At 38.2% G+C, this 26,572-nt stretch overlaps 1 protein-coding gene across 2 annotated transcripts in view; it reads right to left on the reverse strand.

Annotated features, from left to right (window-relative positions):
* mgat5b (alpha-1,6-mannosylglycoprotein 6-beta-N-acetylglucosaminyltransferase B) overlaps positions 1 to 26,572 on the reverse strand; it is a 71,832-nt gene that overhangs the window by 18,905 nt on the left and 26,355 nt on the right. For both annotated transcript variants that reach the window (XM_032587595.1, XM_032587594.1), the window contains 6 exons: positions 26,416 to 26,489; positions 24,156 to 24,323; positions 22,716 to 22,880; positions 16,998 to 17,167; positions 2,967 to 3,098; positions 311 to 444 (listed from right to left, as the gene is read on the reverse strand). In XM_032587595.1, coding sequence (XP_032443486.1) covers positions 311 to 444; positions 2,967 to 3,098; positions 16,998 to 17,167; positions 22,716 to 22,880; positions 24,156 to 24,323; positions 26,416 to 26,489 — 843 coding nt within the window. The remainder of the gene's footprint in view (positions 1 to 310; positions 445 to 2,966; positions 3,099 to 16,997; positions 17,168 to 22,715; positions 22,881 to 24,155; positions 24,324 to 26,415; positions 26,490 to 26,572) is intronic.

Raw genomic sequence — 26,572 nt, forward strand, 5'->3', positions numbered from 1 at the left:
GTGTGTTTGGTGTTGTTCCTGTGTGATTGCGGCCAGAAGAAGTATGCTAGGCATCTGTGCAGGCCCAGCTGTTCTGACTGAACTCTCTGCCTGGTGGTCCAAAGCTTGAACTGTGACGGCCTGAGGCGGTTTACACTCACACAATCTGCTCTACACACAGCAACACAAACATCTGTTCACTTCTACTCATCTGAACAACTTTCTTTTGATTTATGATCTTCAGTAAAAAAAAGTTAAAGCAGATATTTACTGACAACCTATATGAGAGTTTCTGCAGGGGCCGCGAGAGATGAAATTAGCTTGAACATACGGAACATGGTCATGTACTGCTGCCCGTGGAGGTTCCAGTAGCCCCAGTTGGTCCTGTAGCCGTGAAGAGTGGCATACTCCTCATGGTTGTAAGCAGGCTCTGTGCCGAAGGTGTCAATCACTCGGATGTGGCATCTGAGATTTAAGAAAGAAAGAAAGTTCTGTCGTTTACTGAAATTGGTTCCACAAATGAGCCACTAAAAGGTAATTTTTTGAAGGCATTTTTTTTCCAAATACAATAATGATCCACGTTTCCTCAGAAGAAGTCAAATTCATTAGAAATCTGTGTGTAGTATAAGGCCAAAGGAAGGATTGTTCCTTTCAACACAGCAGCACAAAATGTGGTTATTTTTCAAAAGACAGAACTTTGGATAATCCATTAGGTTTCTGTAGACCTGTTAACTCTCTATCCGTGGAAATCATTTGATGAAGAAGGTTTAAATCAACAGGTGACCTAATCTGTGAAGATTTATCACAGCTCCGTTCATGGACAGCTAGGCTAGGCTGGTTTACCACCTAACCTCAGGTTGGAGTTTACTACAAGCAGTGGAGAATTTTGTAGCTGTAGTTAATGTAAAATTTAAGTACTTGCTGTTACTTTAATGGCAGCAGCATCATTTTATGCAGGCAGTGGGGAATGGAGGACACACTTTTTCACACACTCAATTTTCTCTATTATTGTTCCTGAAATTATTTGACCATTTTTGTGTATTTTATCTTATTTTTCTTTTCAGAAATAGCTTCACAAGCAAAAATTGAAGTCCATAGTAGAAGTAAAACACTTGCATGTCGTTTCAACATTTCAAAAGAATAAAAAACTGTTGCAAATGTTATTCTTGAAACAACATTTCAGTGATTGAGATGTTGTTTCTCCTTGAAAATGAAGGAAAACAAATATCTTTGACGAGAAGAATTGGCTAACGTTTACATGTGTGGATCCGCAGCCTCTGTTCTACTGAACAGCTTTTAGAGGTTTGATGCTCAAAGCCTGACCGTGTGAACGTAATCTTTTTAAAATGTGGCATAAGCAACCAACCTAAATCAAGGTTCTGCACGCTACGGTTCTGGAACCAGATTTAGCTCCTCTACTGTATTTCTATATAGCGTAAGCCACTTTAAGAAACTCTAATATGGTTTATATTCAAGTTCATGCATTATGTATGTAGAGTATTCACAGCAGAATAATATGAGTGAAAGACACACATGTAACTTTGCAGAGGACAACATATAACTAAGTTAATTTAAGCATTTATTTCGGATGGAAGCCATCCTTCCACCAAATCTGAACCAAAAATCTATATTTTCAGCATGTTGGATTGGAATTAGCAGTTCATCTTTGTAACCATAAAAACTAATAGATTACACAAACATTTTTTGCAGACCTAATTTATTGCTTGCAGGAGATACAGTGCAAATAATCTGTGGAATAAATAGCTTGTGCACAAATGCAACAAGAGGGAATACAACAGATGTAAAAAGGAAGGAGAAAAAAGGCTGGGTTACAAATCCAAGACAATGATGTATTTGCTGAACGGCTTCAATTTAGCACAAGAAGTAGGGAAATGTTTGTGTGGCCCATTATTTCTCTGCTGCTTGACAGTAAGTCTTAAACCTTTTGAAAGTATTTTTATTTCCCCCGCTCTTAAAATGGGCATTACATTTGCAAGAAAAGTTTCTGGATTGTGTCTATGAATAACTTGAAATTGGCATCTCTAAGGATAGAGCTTGCTCCCTGAGAGTGACTGTAGGGGGGTTTCTACAGGTTGCAGAACCTCTTCATGTTTCCAACAACAACAAGCCATTTTTCTTTTCAGGAAAAGAAGGTGCTGCGTAGTACTGCGAGAAAAGCTGCTCGGCATTGGTTGAGAGCATTCGGTAAGTTTTTTGATCCACAAATGCATTTTCCTTACAAATGTGGCACAATGAGGAGGAATACTATGTACGAGATTCAATATCACAAAGAACTGTTTTTACAATAAAGCACTTCAGGCAACTTAAGGAGAACTAGTAAACTTATTTCAATATATTTAGGTAGTTAGCTATGAAGATACATTGATTTTAACCTGGTTAAACTGTAGTTACAAGTTCTTGTTAAACATGACCCGGCAGAACAATTCCCTCAGTTATGGTTTAGTGTTTCTGTGGTCTGAATGGTGTTACAAAGCTTTCTCAGGTCAGCACAAATGTAACTGCAATGTAACAGATTGGTGTTGTGCTGATACTCTCTTGAGCTAAATTATTTTATTACTGGATAAATAAGCAAACGAGCGTCCATCTGTTTTTCCTTCATTTTTGCAGTGAGTTATGCTTAAGAGTATTCTAATAAGTAATGAATCTGACTGCTACTTTGGCATACAAATAGTAGACATCGATAAATGTGATTAACTTACTGCATATAGCGTATGTGTTGTGGTAAATAAAATAGGTATAATTTCTCTGTACCACATTCTCCAACGCAGTTACAGCTTGGGTCATTGTGTTCCCTCATTGATCCAAATATTAGCACGTTGTCTGGTTTTAACAGTCCCCTGAATATAGATGTTTCCTTAGTTTTGATACTTTTACCTAAAAATACATCACTCAAGCAATTGGAGAACAAGTGAGACAGTTTCTTTAAAGAGCGAGCAGAAAAGCAGAGGGAAAAAAAGTGGACTGACTTGTGCTTCCTGAGAGAAAGACCCATGTGCTGCTTCATCTGCTGCAGTCCGTGGTAGTCTGTGTAGATGAGGTCAAAGGGTAAAGGTCCCGTGAGGGGGCAGCTTCCTCTTCCAGGTGGGACCCCCAGAAACCTGTACAGAGGTCAGATGTGGTGTAAGTGTCACGAAGTTAAACAGTGAATGGCCTTATGGAGAATATCTGCTTTTTACGCCCCGATCTTCAATCTACCGAAAATGCTTTTTAGCTTGTATCTTCAGCAAAAAGAAAGTGTTGAAAAATATGCTTATTAAAATAATCTATTCCAAGCTTCAAATGGTAAAGCTATGGAACTATCAGGCAGTAATGAGGGATTAGCAGAGTATCTAATAGGCGGACAGAAATACCCACGATGGATGAAATCAAACTAAGCAGAGCCCGTCAAACGATTCAAAATACTGGGGAACAATTTCTTTCAAAGAGGGGTCTCCTGGTTTTTTATGCAACGTTTCACATTTGTACACAAAATGCATGGATTAAGTAAACCTCGTGCTCATGTTTTCTGAGTTAAGTTTGCACAATCAAAGGAAAAACAGTTTTCCAGAATAGTTTTTGCAGAATCTGCTAAATGCTGGCTTTAGATGTGGCAAGATTGCTCTTCTTCTGGTCTATGCTAATTAGTCTTTATATGCAAATGTATGTACATATTTGCATAAGTCTGCTATATCACACTGCTTAGCACATTCTGTTCCTGTTTTCTAAAAGAAACCTCAAACAGTCCAACAAAAGGATTTGATTTTTCTTTCTTTTAAACAGCAACACCAGTGAAAAGAAATTTGCTTGCACTGCAACAGAGAGTATTTGGGAGAGCAGAAAACCAGAGGTAAGACTGATAAGAACATGCAGTCAAAAGGACACCTCATAAAATATTCAGTTATTTCTCTAGAAGAGAAAGCTAATTGATTGTAGCTAAGCAATAATTAATCTCGTCTTGATCATTCAGGAAACAAAAGGAGAACAATGAACAAGACTAATATTTTTTAGAAAAGTTAGGACACCATACAGTCTGATAGTTAGTCATGCTCATTTTATTTGAATTTACTTCATTAAGAGTTGATTTGTATCCTCTACTCTCTGATATCAGTCAATGTAAAATCAAATGGAAATGTTTGTATTGTTTTAAATTTAATTAGATTTTTTTTTTTAAAAACTTGGTGTATTTGTTATCATTTCACTACAGATAAAACAGTTTTTATTTCTGGCTTGCTGACTGGATGGTTGTTTGATTGGACACATTTCAACTACAAATATAGCTTCAAACATTTTGATTCAGTAACAAAGTAGAAAAGACAGCATCAAGTCCAAGAAAAAGAATATAAACCCACACTAAACAATGCATTAAGCCTTAATTCATAAAAATGCTGAGTTAAAATAAATAGAAGTCATCAGCAGAAATTAACACTGTACTATAAAATATATATATATATATTAGCAAAATAGTTATGCACAGCTTCATAGCTTTCCCATTTACATGACGGGTAACTTGTGCTTTGTACGCCATCTATTGAGATACTGACAAATGATTTGCTTCGAGTTGTAATTTTCCCAGAAGGGTCTAGTTCTCAGAAAACTGCTTCATTACAGCAAACAAAAGCACTATGGGAATTTTACAACGTTCCAAAGAAAAAATATATACATATATTTATTTATATGAATGAATTCAAGACATAAGATCTGTTATCTTGTCACAGCTCCGTGTGGGTCCTGATCCTCATTCAGAATGTGGATGTTTGGTTTCACTGCTTTATGCCGATGATAAAAAACTGAACACAAACCCCTACTCTGTCTTCCAAAATCAAATTATATCAGTCTTATCTTCATTTGGTTGAAGGAGGCATAACACAATTGTTTACCTTTTGAGATTATGTTTGTTAAGCAACAGATGGGAATGAATCCGAGTGTCTGAGCTGCACAGTTCTGATAAGAAAACCTGGAGTACCAGTTCAGACAGACATGTTTTATAAAAAAAAATAATTAAAAACTGTTCCGTCTGCTTTACTGTGAAAAAAAAAATATTAATGAATGTGTTTTACAACACATTTAATATGAATGTGTTGGCAAACGACATGTCAAAATTTACCAAAAATGCTTTAAAGAGTGACCCAAACCTAAAATGTCTTCATATGATTTACATGGTTTTTTTCCCCCCTGGGAACAAAATGGTTTTCCAAATTATTAGTGATCTAAATCTGTTTCTATCAAATTATAAGGCAGCGATGCAGGTGAAACATGCATTTCTATTAGAAATACTTCTGTGCATATTGGCAAGGCTTTGAAGGACTTAAAAATGGAAAAACTCCACAGGGAGACAAGAGAAGACCCTAAAACGCATTAATGTGTGCCATCACAGTTTTTCAGAAATTTAATAACCGATACTGACAGCATATCCTCTCCCTATCAAGTGCCATCTGATTTGCATAATGACTGTTCCTCAGAGCTCCAAGCATTGCAGTCCAACAACGCACAGACTGCTAGACTTCCCGTCGTTATTCAGTTCAATATCATGTATCGAACTGAATGTAAAACTCAACAAATTGATTTTGCAGATCTGTCAGTGGCGAACACAGAGGAGGATGAGGGGAGGGAACACTGTACACCAACATGCATGCATGGCCAGGCCGGCTGTTTGTAACAGAAACACAGTGAGGGAGTCTTTAAATAGGACACTCGGTGCTAGTCAGAAGGCTACATGCACTCATCATCAGCATGAATGTCGTCCATTTGGGGGTTTTATTTATTTAAACTGTTCTTTTGCCAAGACAACACACCTCTCCTAGGATTCTAAAAAAATAAATAAAGAACTGAATTGAGGGCATACGTTTAAATTTGTTGTGGATTTTTTTGTTTCTGGATTTGTTGGGGTAATTTTAAGAATGTCTACTGGAACAGAGACAACTTTCAAGGACTTCCAAAAATTTCCATTAGGGTTGATGTTGTTGAGTAACTTAAAGTTATCCTCCTTCTGCGAAGTGCAAGAGCAGTTTCTCTGTGTGTTTAGAATCATTTCTTTCTTTGGAACATCCACATGGGTTTGGGTTTCAGTCATCTCACCCAAATGAAAGAAAAGTGGTTATAATAAACAATCCAGAAACTACTGTGACTTAAGTCCATCATAAAACCTAAAATGGGAGATAGATTGTCACCGTTCACAGTGAAACAAATTTAAGAGCACCTTCAAAAAAACAGATTTTCAAGCAAAGAAAAAGCTTTAGTTGATACCAGTCAGGAATAATAAGGTTGAAAACCTCTAAATAAACCACAGTCAGACCAAAGAGTGCATGATGTGCAATAATCAGTAAGTGTAAAAGAAACCCAGAATACATCTTAAGCACCTAATGGCCTCTCTGTATAGTCTAATAAATATTCATGACACTGAACATCAATGTTGCAGAGATCAAAACTGCAAGGAGAAAGCCTCCGCTCTACCAGAAGGCATATATATATATATATATATATATATATATATATATATATATATATATATATATATATATATATATATAGATAGCATTTATTGTCATTGAACAGGATTCAACAAAATTTCTATTGCAACTCCCGTGCAAAAAGTCAAATATATACAATAAATAAAATAAACAAACACACAATAATAATAACAATATATACAACTAAAATTAACTAAAGGCACTCAACCATACCAAAGAATATATAGAACATATATATGCTATATATGTAGCAATACCAAGCGACTGCAACATCAGGAAAAAGGAGCACGAGAAACTAGAGAAATACCAGGGCCTCAGGGAGGAACTGGAGAGGGCCTGGAAGGTGAAGACCACAGTGGTGCCTGTGGTCATCGGGGCCCTCGGGGCAGTCACCCCCAAACTGGACCAATGGCTACAACAGATCCCAGGAACAACATCAGACATCTCAGTCCAGAAATGTGCAGTCCTTGGCACAGCCAAGATACTGCGCAGAACCCTCAAGCTCCCAGGCCTCTGGTAGAGGACCCGAGCTCAGAGGATAAGAACCACCCACGGTGGGTGAGAAGGGAATTTGTATATATATATATATATATATATATATATATATATATATATATATATATATATATATATATATATATATATATATATAAAGCAAAAGTCACAACAGTGCAATGAAATGCGTTTTCTGCTTAAGTTAATGTAAATTCCATCTAATTTTTATAGCTTTATTTATTCTGATATAAAATCTGTGGATTTTTTTCTGTTAATGATTATGGTTCTTTGTAACTGGAACAGATTATAGGTGAAATAAAAGTTTAAGTATGTCTTTGTTATTTATTAATGCCTTTAAAATCTTCAAAACTAGATAATTTAGTTTGATTTAACTTCAAAAAGTGAGAAATAAAAGTGTGTTTGTCTTTTTATTCACTGTACATAAACATTCGACTGTATGTAAATATTTTAATAATCACACAATGTAACCCAAGAAATTAAACATGGTGTCATTTTTCTTGTTTTTAAAAATGGCCTAAGTTTAACTTTGAAAATGAGTGTTACTTTCTGATATATAAAACATCAGTATGTTATGATCTAACAGATTAATTTGGGATTAATCAACCCAATCATTTCTTTTGCATCCAAAAATGTTACTTTCATAATTAAACTCACAAAAAAGTTAAAGAAAACATTGAAAGTATCCAGATGAAAGCGATGGGGAAGTGAAGTAGTCCATCAATACTGTAGAAGACCTATTCTGCACATTGATTCGATGTTTAGAAAGTTTTTGTCCAACTCCCTTTGTTTGCATTTTTGTAGTTCTGAGACAGATTTATGACCTTTTACTCTTCAGAAATCTGGCTCAAAAACAATCCAATACACTGATATAAACACCTGCAAACCAAGAGGCTATTGATCCGTCCTTGGACGGTAAACACATCTAGTCAGCACTGTGGCCTTCTGGAAACTGACACATCAGTCAGTTCTCTTACAGTAGGTGGGATAATGAGCAAATCATAAGCCAACCACAGCTTAACTGTTGGAGGATATGCACCCGAGGTAAATCAGTGCTTACACAAACAGAAAAACTTTTAGACCGAGTTGTGTGTTTGCCCTTTTTTGACAGAATCTGTGACTCAATAAGCCTTTAAACTAAAGAAGTTCACAAGGACATAAACTTCTACGCTTTGCACAAAAGTTAAACACATTTAGTGTATGGCATTTGGTTGAAAGATGGAAATGCTTAGTTTTTTTGGAGTGTGGCGTTGTGAATAGTCACCACCTGGTAATTGAAGCTCAATCGGTTTTGCTAAAGGAATAATAGAAAATGGAGGCAGTCGCGCTTAGCTCATGATCAGATTGTGTCCAAAAGTGAAGAATACGAGACCGATGCACAAAAGTGCGATAATTGTGTGATAGTTTTAGGTTGCATGAATAAAATGTTTGGGAGACATTATGTTATGAAGGTGTGTTGGGCTGACAGTGATAGTGCAATTTTGAATGCCGTCATTAAAAACTCTTTGAAAACTGATGTTGGTTATGAAAACAAACAGTATCTTTAAAGCTCCTTAATTAAGGATTTAGTTCACACAACTGTAGGTACGAATTCAAGACACTCCTGTATAATTCACTTCCTGTCGCTTAGTGGGCAATAATCATGCGCTACACACCAGAGTTGCTGGAGTTTTGAATCAAGCCGTGTGCCTGCTTTAATAGTTTCACGCTGACGTGAATGTGTGCGTGAGCACATGTATTACAGTGACTCAGAGAAGAACTTGCCCCTGCACTTCACAGATCCACTAAAGCCGCTGCCGTTCTGGGGTTAATTGGATATATGCAAATTTGGAGAAACTTTGAGAGAAGAGAGCGGTGGGATTAAAACGAATTAAGGATACAGGAGTCTGCTCATGCACACGTACAGTACAGATGCACCAAAAGGCAACAACAACAAAATCTCTTTATCCCTCTGAAATATTCACCGGGCAAAACGCATCAGATTAAAGGATAAGAATGGACTTATTTTTTATCTTTTTATCATTGCCAACAAATCCTGTAAAAAGACCAAAATTGCTAATGGATTTATCACCAAGTACTGAAATGTAAAGTTTGATGGAGGTAGCTTTCCATGCGGCTTTATTCTACCAACAAAAGCACCAGTAATCATGAAACAGATTTAATCATCAATATGTCAATAAAAGTATTTAGAAATATTGCATATATCTACAGCTATATCAACTTTACATATGTAAAACTTACGTGAATAAAATCAAGAAGCATTAACTAGTACAATGAATTATCTGTTTCTGTTTACTTCTTAGTGTGAAACTGGAGATGAGTTTTCAGGCAGAAAAAGAAAAGAATTTCTAGAAAAAAATAGTCATTTTGCCAAATTCAGCTCATTTCTCTAGCGTAAGCTGCTAAATCCCAAATAGAAATGTAATTAAAACAAAAGGCAGCTGTTTGAAAAATAAAACTAGATTATAATACATAAGTGGCTTGTTAGCAAAGTTTGTGCAGACTTAAGTTAATCAAATTGACTAGTTTCTTCTGTGGCTTCTATTTCTGTTCTTAATAGTGAAAATAAGAAAAAAAAACAGTATAAGGTGTTTTACAAAATTTCAGTATCTGCATATTTGGCACATGTAAAACTTCAGGTCTACATAGAACTTATCAAGTTTTTACCAGGCTGCTTAAGTAAGAGAGAGGGAAATGATCTCTGAAAGCAGAAGTGACGGCGCGCGTAGCTTTAGCTCACTCGTCAACCACCGCTGGGCACAATTTCACAGCTGGCCTAACCCTACCCAACTACAGAGACTCGGTGTGATGAAAGAGACGGAGAGAGAGAGAGCTGCGGAAACAAACGAGGAAATACGCTGCACGGTGGCACGTGATGACTTCTTAATGGAGGGGCACGCACGTCCAACAGGGAAGGGAATTGACTGGCACATCAGTGGGACAGGAGCATAGAGAGGGTTGTGGGGCAGCTGGAAGGAGGGCCCTCACTGTGAGAGGGATGACACAGGCCACAAGGAGGGCTGTCAGGGAGTGCGAGAGGGGCCTGGCACGCAAAAGAGAGAGCTGGAATCAGGAAGATTACAGGCGGAGGGAAAAACTCAGATGTTCTTGCTACTGTTATCGCACATATGCACTTTTTTTCTTGAAAATTATATTAAGACGTGAAAAAGCGGTGTGTGCAATTACATCTTTAAAAGCAACATATAGTGGTTTTTAAAACTCATTAGAAATAAAATGCTCGTCTTCTCCTCTTGTTATATAGTTTAGATGAGTTTTTTGTTTAGAAAAAGCTTCTTCTTGCTGAAGCTATTGTATGAAAATTGTGTTTTTGCGTTTTTGCCTTAATGGGGATTTTGGCATCCATTCCTTTTGCAGCCAATAACATTTTTTTTGTTTTCACAAACAGATGACATGCAATTTGGAGTGCTGCTGTTGCTCGACAATTCAGTTGTTCCCGCATAATAAAACAGCTCTCATGCCCAGTAAAAGGTTTTAACATTTTGCCACCATTTTCCAGGCAGATAATCCTGGAAAATACGTAATTTTGGTCTCCACCTTTAGACTCCGATTTGTACTTCACCTAGGCCATTCTAAAATATAAATACATATTTTGTTTTCAATCTAAAGCATTCCATTTTAGCAACTTTTCCTGCTGGAAGTTGAACCTCTGCCACAAACCTTAAAGTATCTCACAACTTCTAAAAAGGCTTTCTTCCTGTGTTTTTGCTTCGTTCATCTTACCAACTCAGACCAGCTTCCCTACACAGGTCTGCAGTTTTATCATGCATTTTCCATTTTCAGGTGGCAGATTAAACAGTGTTCCATTAAATTTTAAAAGCCAGGGATAATATGTCACAACTTAACACTGCTTTAATTTTATCTTGTTATTTCCCTAGTTGTTTTAGTCCTTCCTGATGGTTTTCACCAAAACAGCTGGTTTTATACATCAAACACAAGTGGATTATTTATTATTTAGGTGACTTTTGAAGGGGCTAGCTGCATTTTTATTATTATTATGGTATTAAATAAGAGGGGGCTCAATACCAATGTCCCACTATTCATACATTTGTGGATGTATAGCGGCAAAATCTGAAAACGTTCAAAGGATATGAATACCTTTGTGAGGTATTGTAACATCAGAACAATATTGGATGTGCAATGCCTAATATCAGTCAGGGAAGGTGTGTATTTTAAAAATACAACAAAGATATAAATAGTGTAGTTATATTTCAGAATAGAAGAATTCCACAGTAACCAAATGTAACTAAGAAACATCATAAATTCAAAAATGAATCCAAAATTCTCTTCGCTGCTCACTGTGACAATCGAACCAAATATTTTTAACAAGGCCGCCGTTCTACTTTTCATCTCGAACAATAGAAACATCAATCAAAAGGCTGCGGGTTACAAGTGCATCAGCTCTTATAGGGAAGCACAACCTGAGACTAGAAGTGTAAAAGGGATCGTTGAAAGGGCCCAAAGGGAAAAACGGTTGTACAAATCACAATGGCTTTGCATGCCTGCCATTGCCTTCAGTGTTCAAGGCGAGGCGACAGAAAATTTCAGCTACACTCGATCCTCAATCTGACTAGTTTCAAATAATTTCCTCTGGACTGCAATGGCAAGATTGAGGCCCATCTTACCTGCCGGTTGAGTTGCGGCGCACCGTGGAGACCCCCACGAGACGCAAATCTGACAGAAGTCTGCAAACGGCTCACGTAAGTCAGATTCCCACTCTGCATGCAAAACCCAGAGCACATGAGAGGAGGGTGATGCGAAGCAACAACAACATGTCAAAATAAATTTCAGGCTCAGGAAAAAAAAAAAAGAAAAAAAAGGGGAATCTGAGTGGAGTGTGGAGTCATACTGCGAGAGAAGTGGCAGCAACTTTCGCTGCAGTGGAGGACAGCGAGTGTGTGTGGAAAAGAATGGAAATGTTTTTTTCTTCAGATTATTTATGGATGACAGCACTATTGCGTGAATATGTGTGCTTACAACACTTCTCCGGTTTCCCCCATAGAAATCCACGTAGCTGTGCAGCAGCTGTCTCCCTGCTCTTTTTCATTTCCCTCCTCCGGTTATTCACTCTTGAGGCGCCGTCTTGCCACGCTCTGTTGCAGGCTAATTACCTGCGCCGCTCGGAAAAGAAGATGAGGAGCAGATTCCTGAGCGGAAGTGACAGGTGTCTTTGTCCCTCTGTAAACAGCCGTTACCCCCCCGGCCGCCCTCCACTCCGGACTCCTGAGTGTGCCACGAGTGTCGGCGTAAATGACGAATCTTTTCAAGGCCACTTCATTCTTGACATCAATTCCAATAAATCCAGAATGGGAACCAAAAGTGTACTTACTGTCTTCGTCTGCTGCCACTGCTTTACTCGTAAATTGCCATTCTCCTCATGACTCAACGTCTTGCAAGAGAGGCCTGCGTATGAAACGGCTACATTTTTTAAACAGACACCGGAGCTTTGTTTCTAAATTTAACGCCACAACCTGGTACTAGGGAACACCTACAGTGCCTTGCGAAAGTATTCGGCCCCCTTGAACTTTTCAACCTTTTGCCACTTTGGAATGTTAATACAGGACCATTCTGGAAGAACACTTGTTGGAGTCTGCAAAAGACCCGAGACTGGGTGGGAGACAATGAATCTGTGGAAAGAGCTGAAAACACAAGCACTCTCCATCCAACCTCACTGAGCTCGAGCTGGTTTGCAAGGAAGAATGGGCAAGAATTTAAGTCTCTTGATGTGGAAAACTGATAGAGATATACCCTATGCGACTAGCAGCTGTAATTGCAGCAAAAAGTGGCACTACAAAGTATTAAAGCAAGGGGGCCGGGTAATATTACACAACCCACTTTGCAGTTTTTTATTTGTTAAAAAACTAAAATAGCCAATAAATTTTGTTCCACCTCATGATTGTGTCCCACAATTGATTCTTTACAAAATAATTTTAAAAAATTAGCTCTTTATGTTTGAAGCCTGAAAAGAGGCAAAAGGTTGAAAAGTTCAACGGGGCCAAATACTTTCACAAGGCACTGTACCAGGAGTGCTGTGAGTGATGGCTAAAGTAATGGTCCGAAAGTACGGAAAGTAACATTTTACGATAGAATAAAAAATACACTGCTATAAAAAAGTATTCCATACCGATTTCCTCTATTTTTTTTGTCAAACTTAAATGTTTTTGATAAACAAACTAAGTCAAATATCAGATAAAGATAACCTGAGTAAATACAAAAAGCACATTCCAAATTATGGTTTAATTAATCATGGAACAAAGTTGTCAATGTTATCGATGGTTAAATTAGAATTAACTGTGATTAACTGCATGAATTTGACTTTTTTTTTTTTCCGTTATGCACATCAAGGCCGTATTACTGTAGAATCAAGAAATTACCTAAACAGAACTTGTCACACACTACAAAGTAGGCTAAAAGATCTGAGAATGCGACACATTTTTCTGTGATCTATAAATGACTAATGAAAAATAAGATGAAAAAATAATAATTGAGACATATTAGTAAGAAAAAAGTTGGAGCCATTTCATAGAGTTTTCTTGTCTGAGAAAATACAGTGAGAGCCATTATCCACAAAGCACTGAAAAGCACATTGTACTAATTAACACAAGATTTATTTAGTGGCAACCGCAGCTCAAGATAGAGTAGCTGTAAACACCTGAATCGAAATGGCTGCCCGATGATTTGCCAGATCATTTTTACCACCATTAGCAGTCACTTAAATAAGTTTATGCAACTCTAAAATCTGATTTCTTCCCCTTTACATATTGTTTTGTTCCAGCAATGAATCAATGAATAATTCATTTATAAAGCACTTTTCACAGACACATCCACAAAGTGCTGTACGAGTTATAAAGAACATAAAAACTCTAAACCACAGTCCAAAAGAGCATGAAGACAGGAGGAGACAAGCTAATAAAGCTAAAGATTAATATTAAGAACATGAAATCAAAGCAGATAAGTGTTCATGCTAGTATAATGCTTGCCAAATGCCTGGACAAATACAAGTGATATTTAAAAGAAACTAGTGATTCAACCAAATGCATCTGCAGAGACATGTTGTTCCACCCCCTAAGGTCACAACCTGAAAAACTTGATATCCTTTAATTTTCAGCTTTGTATGGGGAATGACTAATATGTAGAAAATGAAAAGAGAGAAAACTGAGTGTTTAGTCAGAGGATGAGGCAGAAATTCTTGTGCCAAGCCATTCACCGCTTTAAATCCAAGCACTACTATTTTAAAATGAACGCTGAACATCACAGGAAGCCAGGCTAATGCATATAAAACAGCTACATGAGAATATTTTAATAACCTTAATTTTGCGGCATTTTCGATGACTTGCACATACCTTAGTTGTGCCTTTTGTAATGACATTCAACAAATCCATAAAGAAATTGTTTCTACTTCACCGGATGGAGCAAAATGTTTGAGTTTCAGGACAAGATGGTGAGATGGAGTTAAGAATCCAGTATTAGGTTGGAATCAAAACACTGGACTTAGTGGATGTACAGAATAACGCATGTGTGGCTAATGTAAGAACATTCGTCAGATGAGGATAGTATCACTTTTTCTGTTTTACTAGGAGATAAATGTGAGCCAGACTTATCAAAGTTGATATGCTAACAAACTTAAGTGGTTTAAAAGAAAAAACTGTACATCATAAGCGTAAAATCTAAACAAAACAGAATGTTGAATAAATTGGGATATATGTTCTAAGTAGGCTTAAACCTTTTAGGAGGGATGAGACATACCTTTAGCTCACATTTGTGTATTTTTTGCTTTTAAATATTTTAATCTTATAACATATTAAATCTCATGTTTTTAATAGCTGATAGCAGAAAGTCAGCAGTCGCAGTTGCACAAGCAGAGAGCATTGTACCGAGTCAACTCTGGTAGTAGGAGAGTGATGATCTGGTGCAGGTTTACTGCTTGAGGACTTGTACAGCTTGCTGTAAATGATCAAGCAGTGAGTTCTGGTCAGCTACCAGCGAATCCTGAAGGAGAGAGACCGGCAATGAGCTCTCTGTCTTCACCTCCATAAATACGGAGGTTTTGGGGTGGCCAAGTTAAAGTCTGGATTTAAATCTGAATGAGACGATGTGATTCAATGTCACACAAGTAACTCTCTAATATTGGTGAATTAAGACTAGTTATCTAGAATGCAAAGAAAATTGTGCAAATATTCCTCCACTGGAATTTAAAAAACACTATTTTGTAGCAGGTGGCGGGTTCTTCTTCACATAGGAAGAATCGTGTTAGCTCAGATTTTTTTTTCTTAATTATCTTATTATATTTCATAATCTGAAATATTAATACTTAATGTTACAAAAAAATTGAAGAAAACTGTAAAATAGAAAACATATTTTAACGGTTTAACGACAGGCATTTTTTCCAAAAGTCTCCAGTACGACAGCTGGGCGGCTCTTCGTCCTTAAAGCTGTAGATGGTTTTCCCACTGTCTCATAACCTGCCAAACCTTAAAAAGAAATTATTTCTTTCCCAAAAAAACTACATGTGGATTGTTGCACAGCCAGCAGACAAACTCTTTTCACACAGAAATAACAATTGCCTCTCAAGATGCGCAGAAAACCGATTTGTCCTAGCAGGAAACCAAAGAGAAGACACCAGCCAAAGACACCTCTACGCGGATACGCCTCAGTGGCTGAACGTTGCCAATCAGAGGCAATTACTGCATGTTATGCAGCGCAACAGCTCGACGCGACTGTAAATAAATTCCCAGCATGGACAATCTGTTTATGAGAAAGGCTGCTGCCCTTATCAATGGTTCTGTCTACCTCAGCAGCCTGTCCAGTGATATTAAGCTCCTTTTCAAAGCTTGAGCGGAAAGGCGAAGGGTTGAAAATGTAAATAGACACAAGCCTTGAGGGGATTCTGTGGGAGCACAACCCACATAACGATCTGTCAATTTAATAGCGTGTAGGAGAGTAAGAGTAGAGATGGAGAGAAATGTTTTCTTCCCTTGCTCATTAATAGCCGCAGAAATTAGATTTATAGTTGTTTGGCGTCGGTCATTAACTGGTTGGAAATAAATAGGCACGTGTGTGCTGGGTTGTATTTTTGATCCAGAGGGGTGGTCAGAGCCTATTAAAAAAAAAAGGATCATTTTCTATTAGTTACCGCTATCTGTTAGATTTGCTCAAAGGATGAATGTTTCATTTGTCTCTGAGTACAATCCAATATTAGCTTGAATGTTATCCTGCCACACCTTCGTAAAAAAACACTAACAATGAAGTATTTCTGCCTGTGCACACACAAAAAAGGAGGCAGTTAAAATAAGTCCTAGCCTTCAAACTTGTTTGGTTTTCTAAAAAAAAAAAAGAAAAAATCAGCTGCTTTTCCTAACAGAGACAGAGACGGAGAGTTGGGGTTCAATACACCGCGACACCAATTAGTGGATAAATAATGACGCGGCCAGCAGACGCTTTTCCCGCAGAGTCTTCCCCACCTCGCTGGTCTCCCTGGAATCAGAGCCGCTTTTCTTCACGGCCTGAAATTTAAGATCGGAGGGCGGCACTAACTCATCAATGCCCACGTTTCCTGGCCACAGCATTGGCTGAAGTGCTCAATAACCAGGACACATTACTAGGTCTAGTCATCCAAGGCAGCACCAAAACATCTTTTTCACCTCCCACAGTGTGACAGGAAAATAGCCATTTTTTAATATATATATATATTAAGTCCAATTCTGCTAATCTGACTTCAGCGAAGGCGAGAATATCCACCGGCATTACTGTATTTGTAATGACTAGGAGCAGGAGCGTTTTCTCTCAGAGGTCAGTGGGCTGCAACAGGAAGGAGGCGCAGGAGAGAAGCCTTTAGGCTTAAACAGCTTTCTGTAGAGGGAGAATTTAACAAGCTCTGCAGCCCAAATAATAATAAAAAAACAGTGTGTGAGGTAGAGATCTGCAGCTTGCCCCTTAAGAAAGAGTGAAAACCGTTGATGACTCTACCTTTTAAAAACAGAGCAATTTCACAATGAATATGACGGTAATGATTGAGCCTACCCGTGCAGCTCTTTGAGAGAAACCGAGATCTTGACATCGTGTCCAAGCACGTGGAGAGCGGTGAGAATGTCGGCCCATTGCACCATCTCACCCAGAGGACCGCCCTTCAGTACCTTGGGACTGAAAACGTCTCCAGACTCCTCGGTCAGAAAGCCCACATGGACTAAAATCTGAAGAAAAAAAGAAAGATACTAAAATTTTAGTTTGTGCAGATCACATTTCCTTATTTTTACAGGTCCAAACAACGTTTTAGTCAATTTCTGAGGTAAAATATTACTACATTTGATTGACAGAGGAATATATACATGGATGGACACATTCTAATAATACAAATATTATTTAATGCCACATTTTCTTCTCAGTTATCCATACCTGGAAAATATGTTAATCAAATTGAAGAGTTTTCTTGACTTCCATTTTGCAGGACAGAAAAAAAAACATCCTCATCCTCTCAGTTTCACAGTTTATTTTCTCTATTTACTGACACTGGAATAGATTAGGGTCTAACAGAATTAAGAAATCAAACACGACTCACTGGTCACGGTTTAATTTAATTGTAACTAAGAGTAGTGGAAGAAAAGCAGACGGATGATTTTTTTTTCTACTCTAACTCCAAGAAAACACAATCTGAAATAAAAATTGACCCGTGGAGTGCTAATTTCTTCACACAGTGATACATGAGTAGTTTAATTGCTGATGGGGAAGGATGCAATTTCCTGCCTGTTAAATATTTAATGAAATTACACTTTTCAACAGATGTTAGCACATTTTTTTTTACTCCGGCCACACATTTGTCTCAGAAAAAACTTTAGTAAACAGTCGCAGGGAATGTTCTCTTTCAGTTTGGATATTAAGTTCAATAAATTTTGAAAATCTCTCAGCATTAGTCACTGCCACAACAGTGCAAAACACAAACAGGGAAAAATAAAATGTGGCCGCTCTATGAACCAGTATTTCATCATCCAAAGTGACATTTGCCAATTTTATTTCTCCAGTCGTTGCCAAGAACAGCATCCTCTACATTTTTTGGGCTTCAAACATGGCATTTTTATGTAGTCCCACAAACACACCTGGACATATTTAACAAACTGTCTAAGCAATATGAACTTTAGCTCTTTAGATTTTTCTTAAATTATCCCAATGAATTCATAAAATGTTATGTTAATAAAACATTTATATTGATAATTATTTCTGTCGAATGATTTATGTAAAGGAATAATCTTCAAAGATCAGCTATAGAAAACTTCAAAGTCTAGTTCTGTGCCAATAAAGTATGAATTGTTTGAAGATTAATTACATTTATGTTTTTACCAGGAGTGATAACTACTGAAGAGGTTAGTGGTAGGGGCAAAATGTTGGGTGAGTAGTTTAGGTTACATAAACTTGGCAAGGTTTTATGGAAATCCTCCTCGCTGTGTGTAGTGGTAAGATTGACTTGGCTCCTTGTGCCGTCTTGTTTGGCTCAGTTCCAGTTGTTTAACACTTTTGAATTATTGTTCTGATCATAAAAGCGCAAAGTCTAAGCAAGTAGCGGTCTTCGTGAGGTCACTTGTTGACTCATGAAGGTCAACACAAATCTGTCTTACCTGAATGTCTTGATCGTGTCTCCCCATTTTTAAGAGCAGCAATCTGATTTGAAAGGAAACGGGTCTTTTTGCCAAATCATATGGATATATTGGGAGGGAGGAAGTCATTTATTACTGAAGTTAAACTATCTGTCGAAGGAAATAGTAATTTTTTTTTCACTGTTTGACATACATCCAACAAAGGAAGCTTGCCTGATTAAAGACACCCAAGGTTTCCCTCAGAAAACTTGCTAAGCCCGTTGTTTTACGGCGCTCGGCAGTCATTCATCCGGCCACGCCCCGTTGTGACAGGAAATTTTAAAATATCACTTGATGATTATGTGTGATTGGAAGATTAACATCGCAACAACAATTATATAGTCTTAAAAATGCAAACATTTAAAAAGAAACTTAAATAAATAAGCAATGCTAAGCCTGGTGGGGGCACAAGTAAATACACTGGGGGAAACCCTGATCCCAACTGTGAAACATGGGGTTGAAAGCATCATGTTGTTGGAGTATTTTGCTTTACGTTGGACTGGTGTTTTTTACGCTGTGCATGGTATCATGAGGAAAAAACATTATGTGGAAATTCTAAAGAAACACCCGAGTTGCGGCACCAATCACCAGATTTTGTGATATATATACTGTAAATATCTGGTTTCCAATCATGTTCTGCCAAGTAAGTTTAATATTTCAACATGCTAAAAAGGAAGTTGGTGCAAAAACTAATCTATGTGTTGCTGTTATAATTTTAACAATAAATAACTATTGACATCTTACCTCAGACCCAGTCTAACCAATACAATACAAAAAAGTGTGAAAGTTTTTATTCAGAATTTAAAAGATTATGTTCACAAGTTCTGCTATTTTAAACATCTTTCAATGCACACAGAAAGCAAAGTGATTTATGGTAGGAGGAAGCTAATAATGACAGATAAAGTGTGTGTCCATGTTGGACTGGTGTAATTCACAGTGTAGATGGTATCAGTGTAGATATATGTAGTGTAGATCTCAGTATAAACATGGCTGTGATGTTTATGGCCATGTTTATGATATGTTTAATGAGCTGCAGCTGACCAGAAAAAACAAGTCACTAAAGCTGCAAGCAGATCTAAGTGCAGCACATTTTCAAGGTTAACATTTGTTTTGATTGTATGCTATAAAATTTAAAGTCAAAGCATTTACTAGTGCTTGACTGGAGATAAAGGAGTTTCCAGGGAGTCCAATAAGACTCAAAGATGGATGTCCGTCTCAGTTATGCGAGTCGTTTCGCTCATTATAAAGTGAACCTGGCATCAATGAGAAACCAAGGAAAAATGTCTTCCTTTAGTACTTCTGCTTTTGGAAAACATCATAGAACAAATAATGAACATTTTATCAGCATAGACCAAGGCAAGTGATTTGTTCTTCCAGACATCAGCCTCTCACAGCAGGAATATGATCACTTATAATCAAGTCAAGTCATATGACTCAGCGGAGAGAGTAAGCAGTAAATACGGGCTGCTTGGTGAAGTACTTGCTGTCCAGATCCTAACAGCAGCAAACCGGAGCATAAAGATGATAAACAGACGGACAGACAGGGCTGAGATGTTCTGTAAAACATCTCTCCACCACACAAATCTATTAATTTCTGTTCCTGTTGCAAAGCTCAGTGTCGGAGCAATGGAGGCAAAGTCTGCAAGGTTCTGCCGATTGACGGTTACCACTTCTGCCGAACATACCATTACAGCAAACAAAGCTGACTCTCTCATAGGGGGAATATGACACTTTTCACAGCAACACACCCAAACCCAGACTGGCAAAATGCTACGAGAACAATAAAAACGCAATGACGGCACTTTAACCCTTTAGGACTTAAGTTTCAAATGTCCTCCTGGATATTTTTGCTTATTTTTGTTCTACGCAGTTCTTAAAATGTCCTGTGAATAAATATATTTGGCCATTTATCCATAACCACTGGAACAACATCTAGCAAGTTATTTTCGCCATTTACGTCTATTAAACTAATGCCCCTCAGATTAATTTCACTCCCTGTTAGGGCTGGGGTGAAATTACCGTAATAACCCAATATTGGCAGAAAAGCGCAACGTCTCCCCTCTTAGAAACCGTTGGAAATTTTCAGATAGCACAAAGTGCAGCGGAATTACAGTACCGCAAATTTGGCTGGACCGTCGGCGCGTACAGTCTGGAAGAGTTCATGTGTTGAGTTACGCATCAACTTGAACATCCGGATATCACGCCTATTTTTAGAAAAACAAAAATGTCTTAGAAATATTTCTGAAATATGCCTTGTAAATATCTCCAAACCTTGCCATTAGATTGTCTAATGAGGCGCTTTAACAGTGTAGCTCTGGGGGTAAATTTTTACACAGGGTTGATTGCTTAAGACAATTTCAATCAGGCTAAAGTTTAAATACAAACACGAGGAAAATGTACGATGTCACGGCCCCTTTTTTTCAGACAAGCATGCCTCCAGGCGAGGCTTTCTTAGAAACTCGGTGGAAATTTCCCTGTAAATGTCAGCAGTGAAAGTGTGCTGAAGTCGATGAAAGTCTGCAAGAGGCTCCTGTCTGTCATTATCTTTTTACGCCTTTAACTCAGCATTGTGTGATTCACTCCAGGCGGCCATAGATAAGAGAGGAAAATATTAGTCCAAGAAAATGTCATACTGTTCGGGGAACTCAGGAGCAGGGCTTAAGGGCATTAAAGGACTGTCTCGTACACGTCTCATCCAAAAACGTGTAATGAGAGAAACTTTTGTTCTCCTCTGTTGAATCACCAAATAGATTTCAAGAGTTATAAGAAAACTAAAGAAAAGAAAGTGAGAAATCTGGCAACAAAGCGAGAACAAATAATTTTTTGTCAATTCATATATGAAAATAAAAAAATGAAAATATTTTTGTCTCTTTGAAAGATATTTATGAAGTGCCGTTTCCTTTCAGAGGCAGAAGATCGAAAGCATTTGGTAGGGGAGCAGCACCACTATCACTCTACACACAAAAATATAACAATGGTAGTTGTGTGAGGGATCAACGTGAATAAAACCAGGCTAATATAAAGTAATGAATAATTGTGAAGTGGACAAGAAAGAGCATGTGTTTATTGCTATTTTTTCTTTTTCTTTTAATAAATAAAAGTCTTAAAAGTTTGCGGCATGTATTTGCATTTAACCTCAAAATCTAATCCAGGACTTTTGCTGTGCCACTATCATAGAAAAATACTTTTAATTTAGACTATCCCAGTGTAGCTCTGACTGTATGTTGAAGGTCGTCATCGTACAGGAAGGTAAAAACCTACACCTCAGTGTGAAATCTTTTGCACCCTCCAGCAGGTTGTTTTCCTTGACCTCCCTGCTTTTATCCATGCAATCTTCCCATTATTAACTGAACAAAGAACATCACCTCAGCATGCGGCCATCACCATGGGGATGATCTGTTTTCATCATGATGTCCAGTGTTAGCTTTCTACTAAACATAGAAGTGTTTACAAAAACATATCAGACATCAATGAACATGTCCAACAAAGAACGAAGAAAACTGGTTCAAACAGGTTTTAGTTAGACGAGTCAGTGGGGTTAAATATGAATGCAAGCCACACTTTTCAAATATTTATGTAAAAATAAAGACTTATTGTCTTGTATTGTCCCTCTATTTGACAGTAGTGCACTATTTTGTGTTCATCTATTACATAAAATTGTAATAAAAGACATTAATGTTTCGTTATATAATGTAGCAGTATAAACAAATAATAAAACCGTATTAATGCAGGGCACAGCATGCGCCACAGCAAACAATTCTTTAGTTATTTGTCTGCACAGCAGTTGGTTTAGTGGTTTCTCCTCTGAGAAAGGTCATCTGGAAATCTCTGCGCATCACCAAAGGTCATCCTTATCTTTCTCATATAAATGGAGCAAAAAAATAAGCCCAGATTTTCCTAACAGGAGCGAGACCACAGCAGATGTGCATGCAGCCATTTTCAAATTGGCTCCTAGGAAAACCCCTCATATGAATTCACAAAGTCTTCCACCTGAGCCACCTTGAAAAGAATTTCACACTTTGATCCGATAGTGTCTGCAAAAAAAATAAATAAATAAATCTCTGTTGGCGTGTGGGTGTGTGTGTGTGTGTGTGAGAGAAAGCCCCCCGTTTACCCTTTTCTGCTCTCTCCAGAGGTTGCGGAGTTTCTCATCCAGCCGCCGGGCAGCGGAGGCCCACTGCGCCGACAGCCTGCGTATGCGTCTCCTCATGAAGCTCAGGGACTCTTTTCCGGTTCCCACCTGCTCCAGCAGACTGCCGATGTCGGACTGGAAAACAGCCTGTGGATGAAGGAGCAAGAAGAACAATGTGAACGCAGAGACACTCCTATAAAAAGTTGGTGTGTAAATTTAAAGACATCCATCTGTGTAAAGCCTTAAAACTATAGGCCTAAAGCAGAACAGAACGAACGCGGAAAGGTAGAAGAAAAGTGACAGGATGAGTCTGTTCTCTTTGAGAGAGATATTTTCTTTTATTGGAGGTGGTTAAAACTCCAGCAGTGCAGACAGTATGTCAAATTGTGTTACGTGTTTGTACCCTGGGGCAAGGCTTTTCCAGCTGGAAGCCTGAGGGAATCCCAGGTTTTACCTCATAAATAGCCTGTCCACATTTCCCCCTTTGTGTCAGTCCTGCACCACAGCACAGGAAAAAACATTTCCTCTAATAGGTGCCAAAAAACGCATTCTCCATTAGAAAGTGTAAATTCTTGCGAAGGCATTGTACGCTGCCGTCACAGATGTTTTTCCATCACTCCCAAGAGCGCCCTGTGTACAGCTCAGTAAGATGTGGAACACCTTAAGGAAAGCCTTTGGGGTTTATCCCTGAGGAATCAGGCCAGCAATTAGAGCAGAAAGCGGAGCTTCAAGGGGAATTAACATCAGTTCCCATCATGGCAGCTGTACGTAACTGTGAGGGGAAAAACAAGGAGGAGGAGATGGAGGAGAGAGCTGGGGAGGCCCTGGCGGAGTGACAGTGTCAGGTCAGAGCATCGTGTTGTTGATGCAGAAAATACAGTAATTAAATGAGTCAGAAAATCAGTTGATGGTGAAAACTGGAGGTGACAGCCAGGTATCTGTGAGGAAAAACAGTTGTGTTCATGCACTGTCTAGTGTCAGATTAAACAAATCATCCTGTGGCATATTGTGAATCTTTTTTAAGTTTTCACACATTTTGAAAAGATTTCAAAAATACAATTCACATTCGGTGAATACAAAGTAACATGTGTTACCTCAGTAGAGACATCTGCCTGCAGTTTCCCATCCACCAACAGATTGTTTTTTCTTTTATAATTCAATTCCTTTTCCATGGATCTCCTTCTAATTTGCTCGGAAACAAACTGCTAACGTGCTTTAGCTCAGCTGTGAAGCCAGATTTCATGTAAAGAGGTAGCAACTGTTAATTTGTACTTTCCAGAGACTGAACAAATGTGTTTGCATTAGCAGGCGAATGCTTCCACTTTAATGACACTGTTGGTTTGTTTGTTTCTCCCGTTCAGCCAGCTGTCTTATTGCAGAAATAAAACTAATGACCTAGAAGTTTATTTGGGTTTTTTGTACCCGTCTTTTGGGAAGAGGCTTCAGAGTAGGTGTAGCAGTTTGGTTCCTCCAGGGCAGCGGGGGACAGAACCACTCCACCTCGCTTAAGTAGATCAGGAAGGAGCAGTCGGAGCCGTCGACGCCGTAAAACGCGTAGCAGGGATCCGAGGTCCAACGAGCACGCATCCACTGGAAAGAGACGATATTTATTTGTCTCAAGGATGTAAAAAATTAAAATATTTAATAGCAGACTAAATATGTGCTAAATATGCGTCACAGTAAATGTAAAAGTCATTGGAAAAGTCCATTTGTTCCTGTGATTCAGTTAAAAATGTGACACAATCCAAGCATTTATTTCTGTTAATTACCAAAAACAATTAAGCTGGTGTGTTATGATATGGCCTAAACACTTAAAGTCTACTGACTTCATAGTATAGGTACAGCAGTATCCAAGCACTTTAACAGAAAGTTGAGTGGAAGTAAAACTGAGGTGTACAAAAAACTGTCTTCAGAGAAAAAACTGTGAAATAGCCCCTTAAAACTAGTCCGAAGACTAAAGGAAATTTTAATTTTGGAAATCCATCCATCCATTTTCTAACACCCCTCCCAACTTGTCCCCAGTGGGATTGGGAGGGGTGCTGGTGCCTATTTCCAACTAACGTTCTGGGTGAGAGGCGGGGTACACCCTGGACAGATCGCCAGTCTGTCACAGGGCAACACAGAGACAGACAGGCCAAACAACCATTCACACACACACCTAGAGAGAATTTAGAGAGAGACCAATTAACCTGACAGTCATGTTTTTGGACTGTGGGAGGAAGCCGGAGAACCCAGAGAGAACCCACGCATGCACAGGGAGAACATGCAAACTCCGTGCAGAAAGACCCTGGGCCAGGAATCGAACCGAGGACCTTCTTGCTGCAAAGCAACAGTGCTACCAACTGTGCCACTGTGCAGCCCGCACATTTGGAAATCAAGTTCCTGTAATGTAGAGGAAGTGTGGAGAGGCACAGAATCGAAGTTTTCCTCAGTCAGTGGTGACTTAGATAGTCGTATTATCCACTGGTGTTGATTTACTGTGCTTCATCAAGTCCAAAAAAGTACAACACTCTACTTGGCATGACAACCACTGAACTTAACTGCCCAGGAAAAACTGAGCCAGAGCTAAACTTCATAGAGAATCTATGCGTGATTGTCAAGAAGCAGCTGCAAGACATCAGAGACAACAACACAGATGATCAAAGGTTTGCTGCTAAAGTATCGTAGGCCAACTCAACAACTCAGCAGTGCCAGAGGCTGAAGGTCTCCATCCCACACTGCACTGATGCAGTAATTTATGCAAAATAAGTGCCAAGCAAGTATTGATTGCATACACTCTCCAGTACACAGAGGTACCTTCCAGCAGGCCTACATTTCTGTGTGCAATTTTTTTAACAGGTCTAATATAAAATATTCTAAAAAAAAATGCATGTGGATTTTTTATTAAATGGAAGTCATAATCATTTTAATTAACAGACAGATATCTGAACTATCTTTATATTCCATGTTTCCATATCTGGAGTTGAACTACTGAAATAATTAAACTTTTCAATAAAACTCTTGATTTATTGCAATGCAATAAATGTTAACTTTTATAATAATTCAACATCTTATCCTAAGCAAACAGGGTAAGATTTCAAATACACAGATATGTCTAAAAGAAATATTTATTAAGGTATCCTATAGCTGAGTATGTTTGCCACTCACATAGTGTTCCTCTTCTGCAGTGTTTCTATTTCATCATCTGAAATATGTGTAGTGTAGAAATACACAGCAGTCTCTTGGACACTCTTCAAAATGGGGAAGAGGCAAGACAACAGCCCTTTCAGTAAGGCAGAAAATTACTACAATAAAGTAGCTGCTAATCTAAACCTGGCCAAATTTAACTACAAATAAAACTTTTAAAAAAAAGTAGAACTCTTACAAACAAGGCTGAAAAATACCAATGTTTTCCAGTGTGACTGTTACTACTATAAAAGACGTAATTTATGTCTTTTTATGTCTTTATCAGCTGCTAATAAACGTTGAGGACGTTGAATGATAAGTTAACAATATGTCTGTCTATGAAGCTTTATTTTCCTTCCTTTTCTTGGTGTCAAAAAGACTTGTCAAACATGTCAGTTCTGCAGTATCGTTAAGCATTCGGCCATTTTTAAGAATTTATGTTGCAGCAAGGTGAGTCGGTATGGGTCCAGTGCTTGCTGTGGGAAATGTTGCAGGTGAGCAAAATATGAAGGCTTACATCCATCTTGCTGGTGCAGTCTGGATAATGGGGATCCTTGGGAGTTTCACAGGATCCAAAGACTCCATCTTTACCTGTAAAGATAGGAACATAAACATGCAGATTTCAGGATTTTCCATGCTTCACTGCTTTAATGATATTTAAAAATTAGAATTAG

The sequence above is a fragment of the Xiphophorus hellerii genome, chromosome 16 (assembly GCF_003331165.1).
Source record: "Xiphophorus hellerii strain 12219 chromosome 16, Xiphophorus_hellerii-4.1, whole genome shotgun sequence".
NCBI lineage: Eukaryota > Metazoa > Chordata > Actinopteri > Cyprinodontiformes > Poeciliidae > Xiphophorus > Xiphophorus hellerii.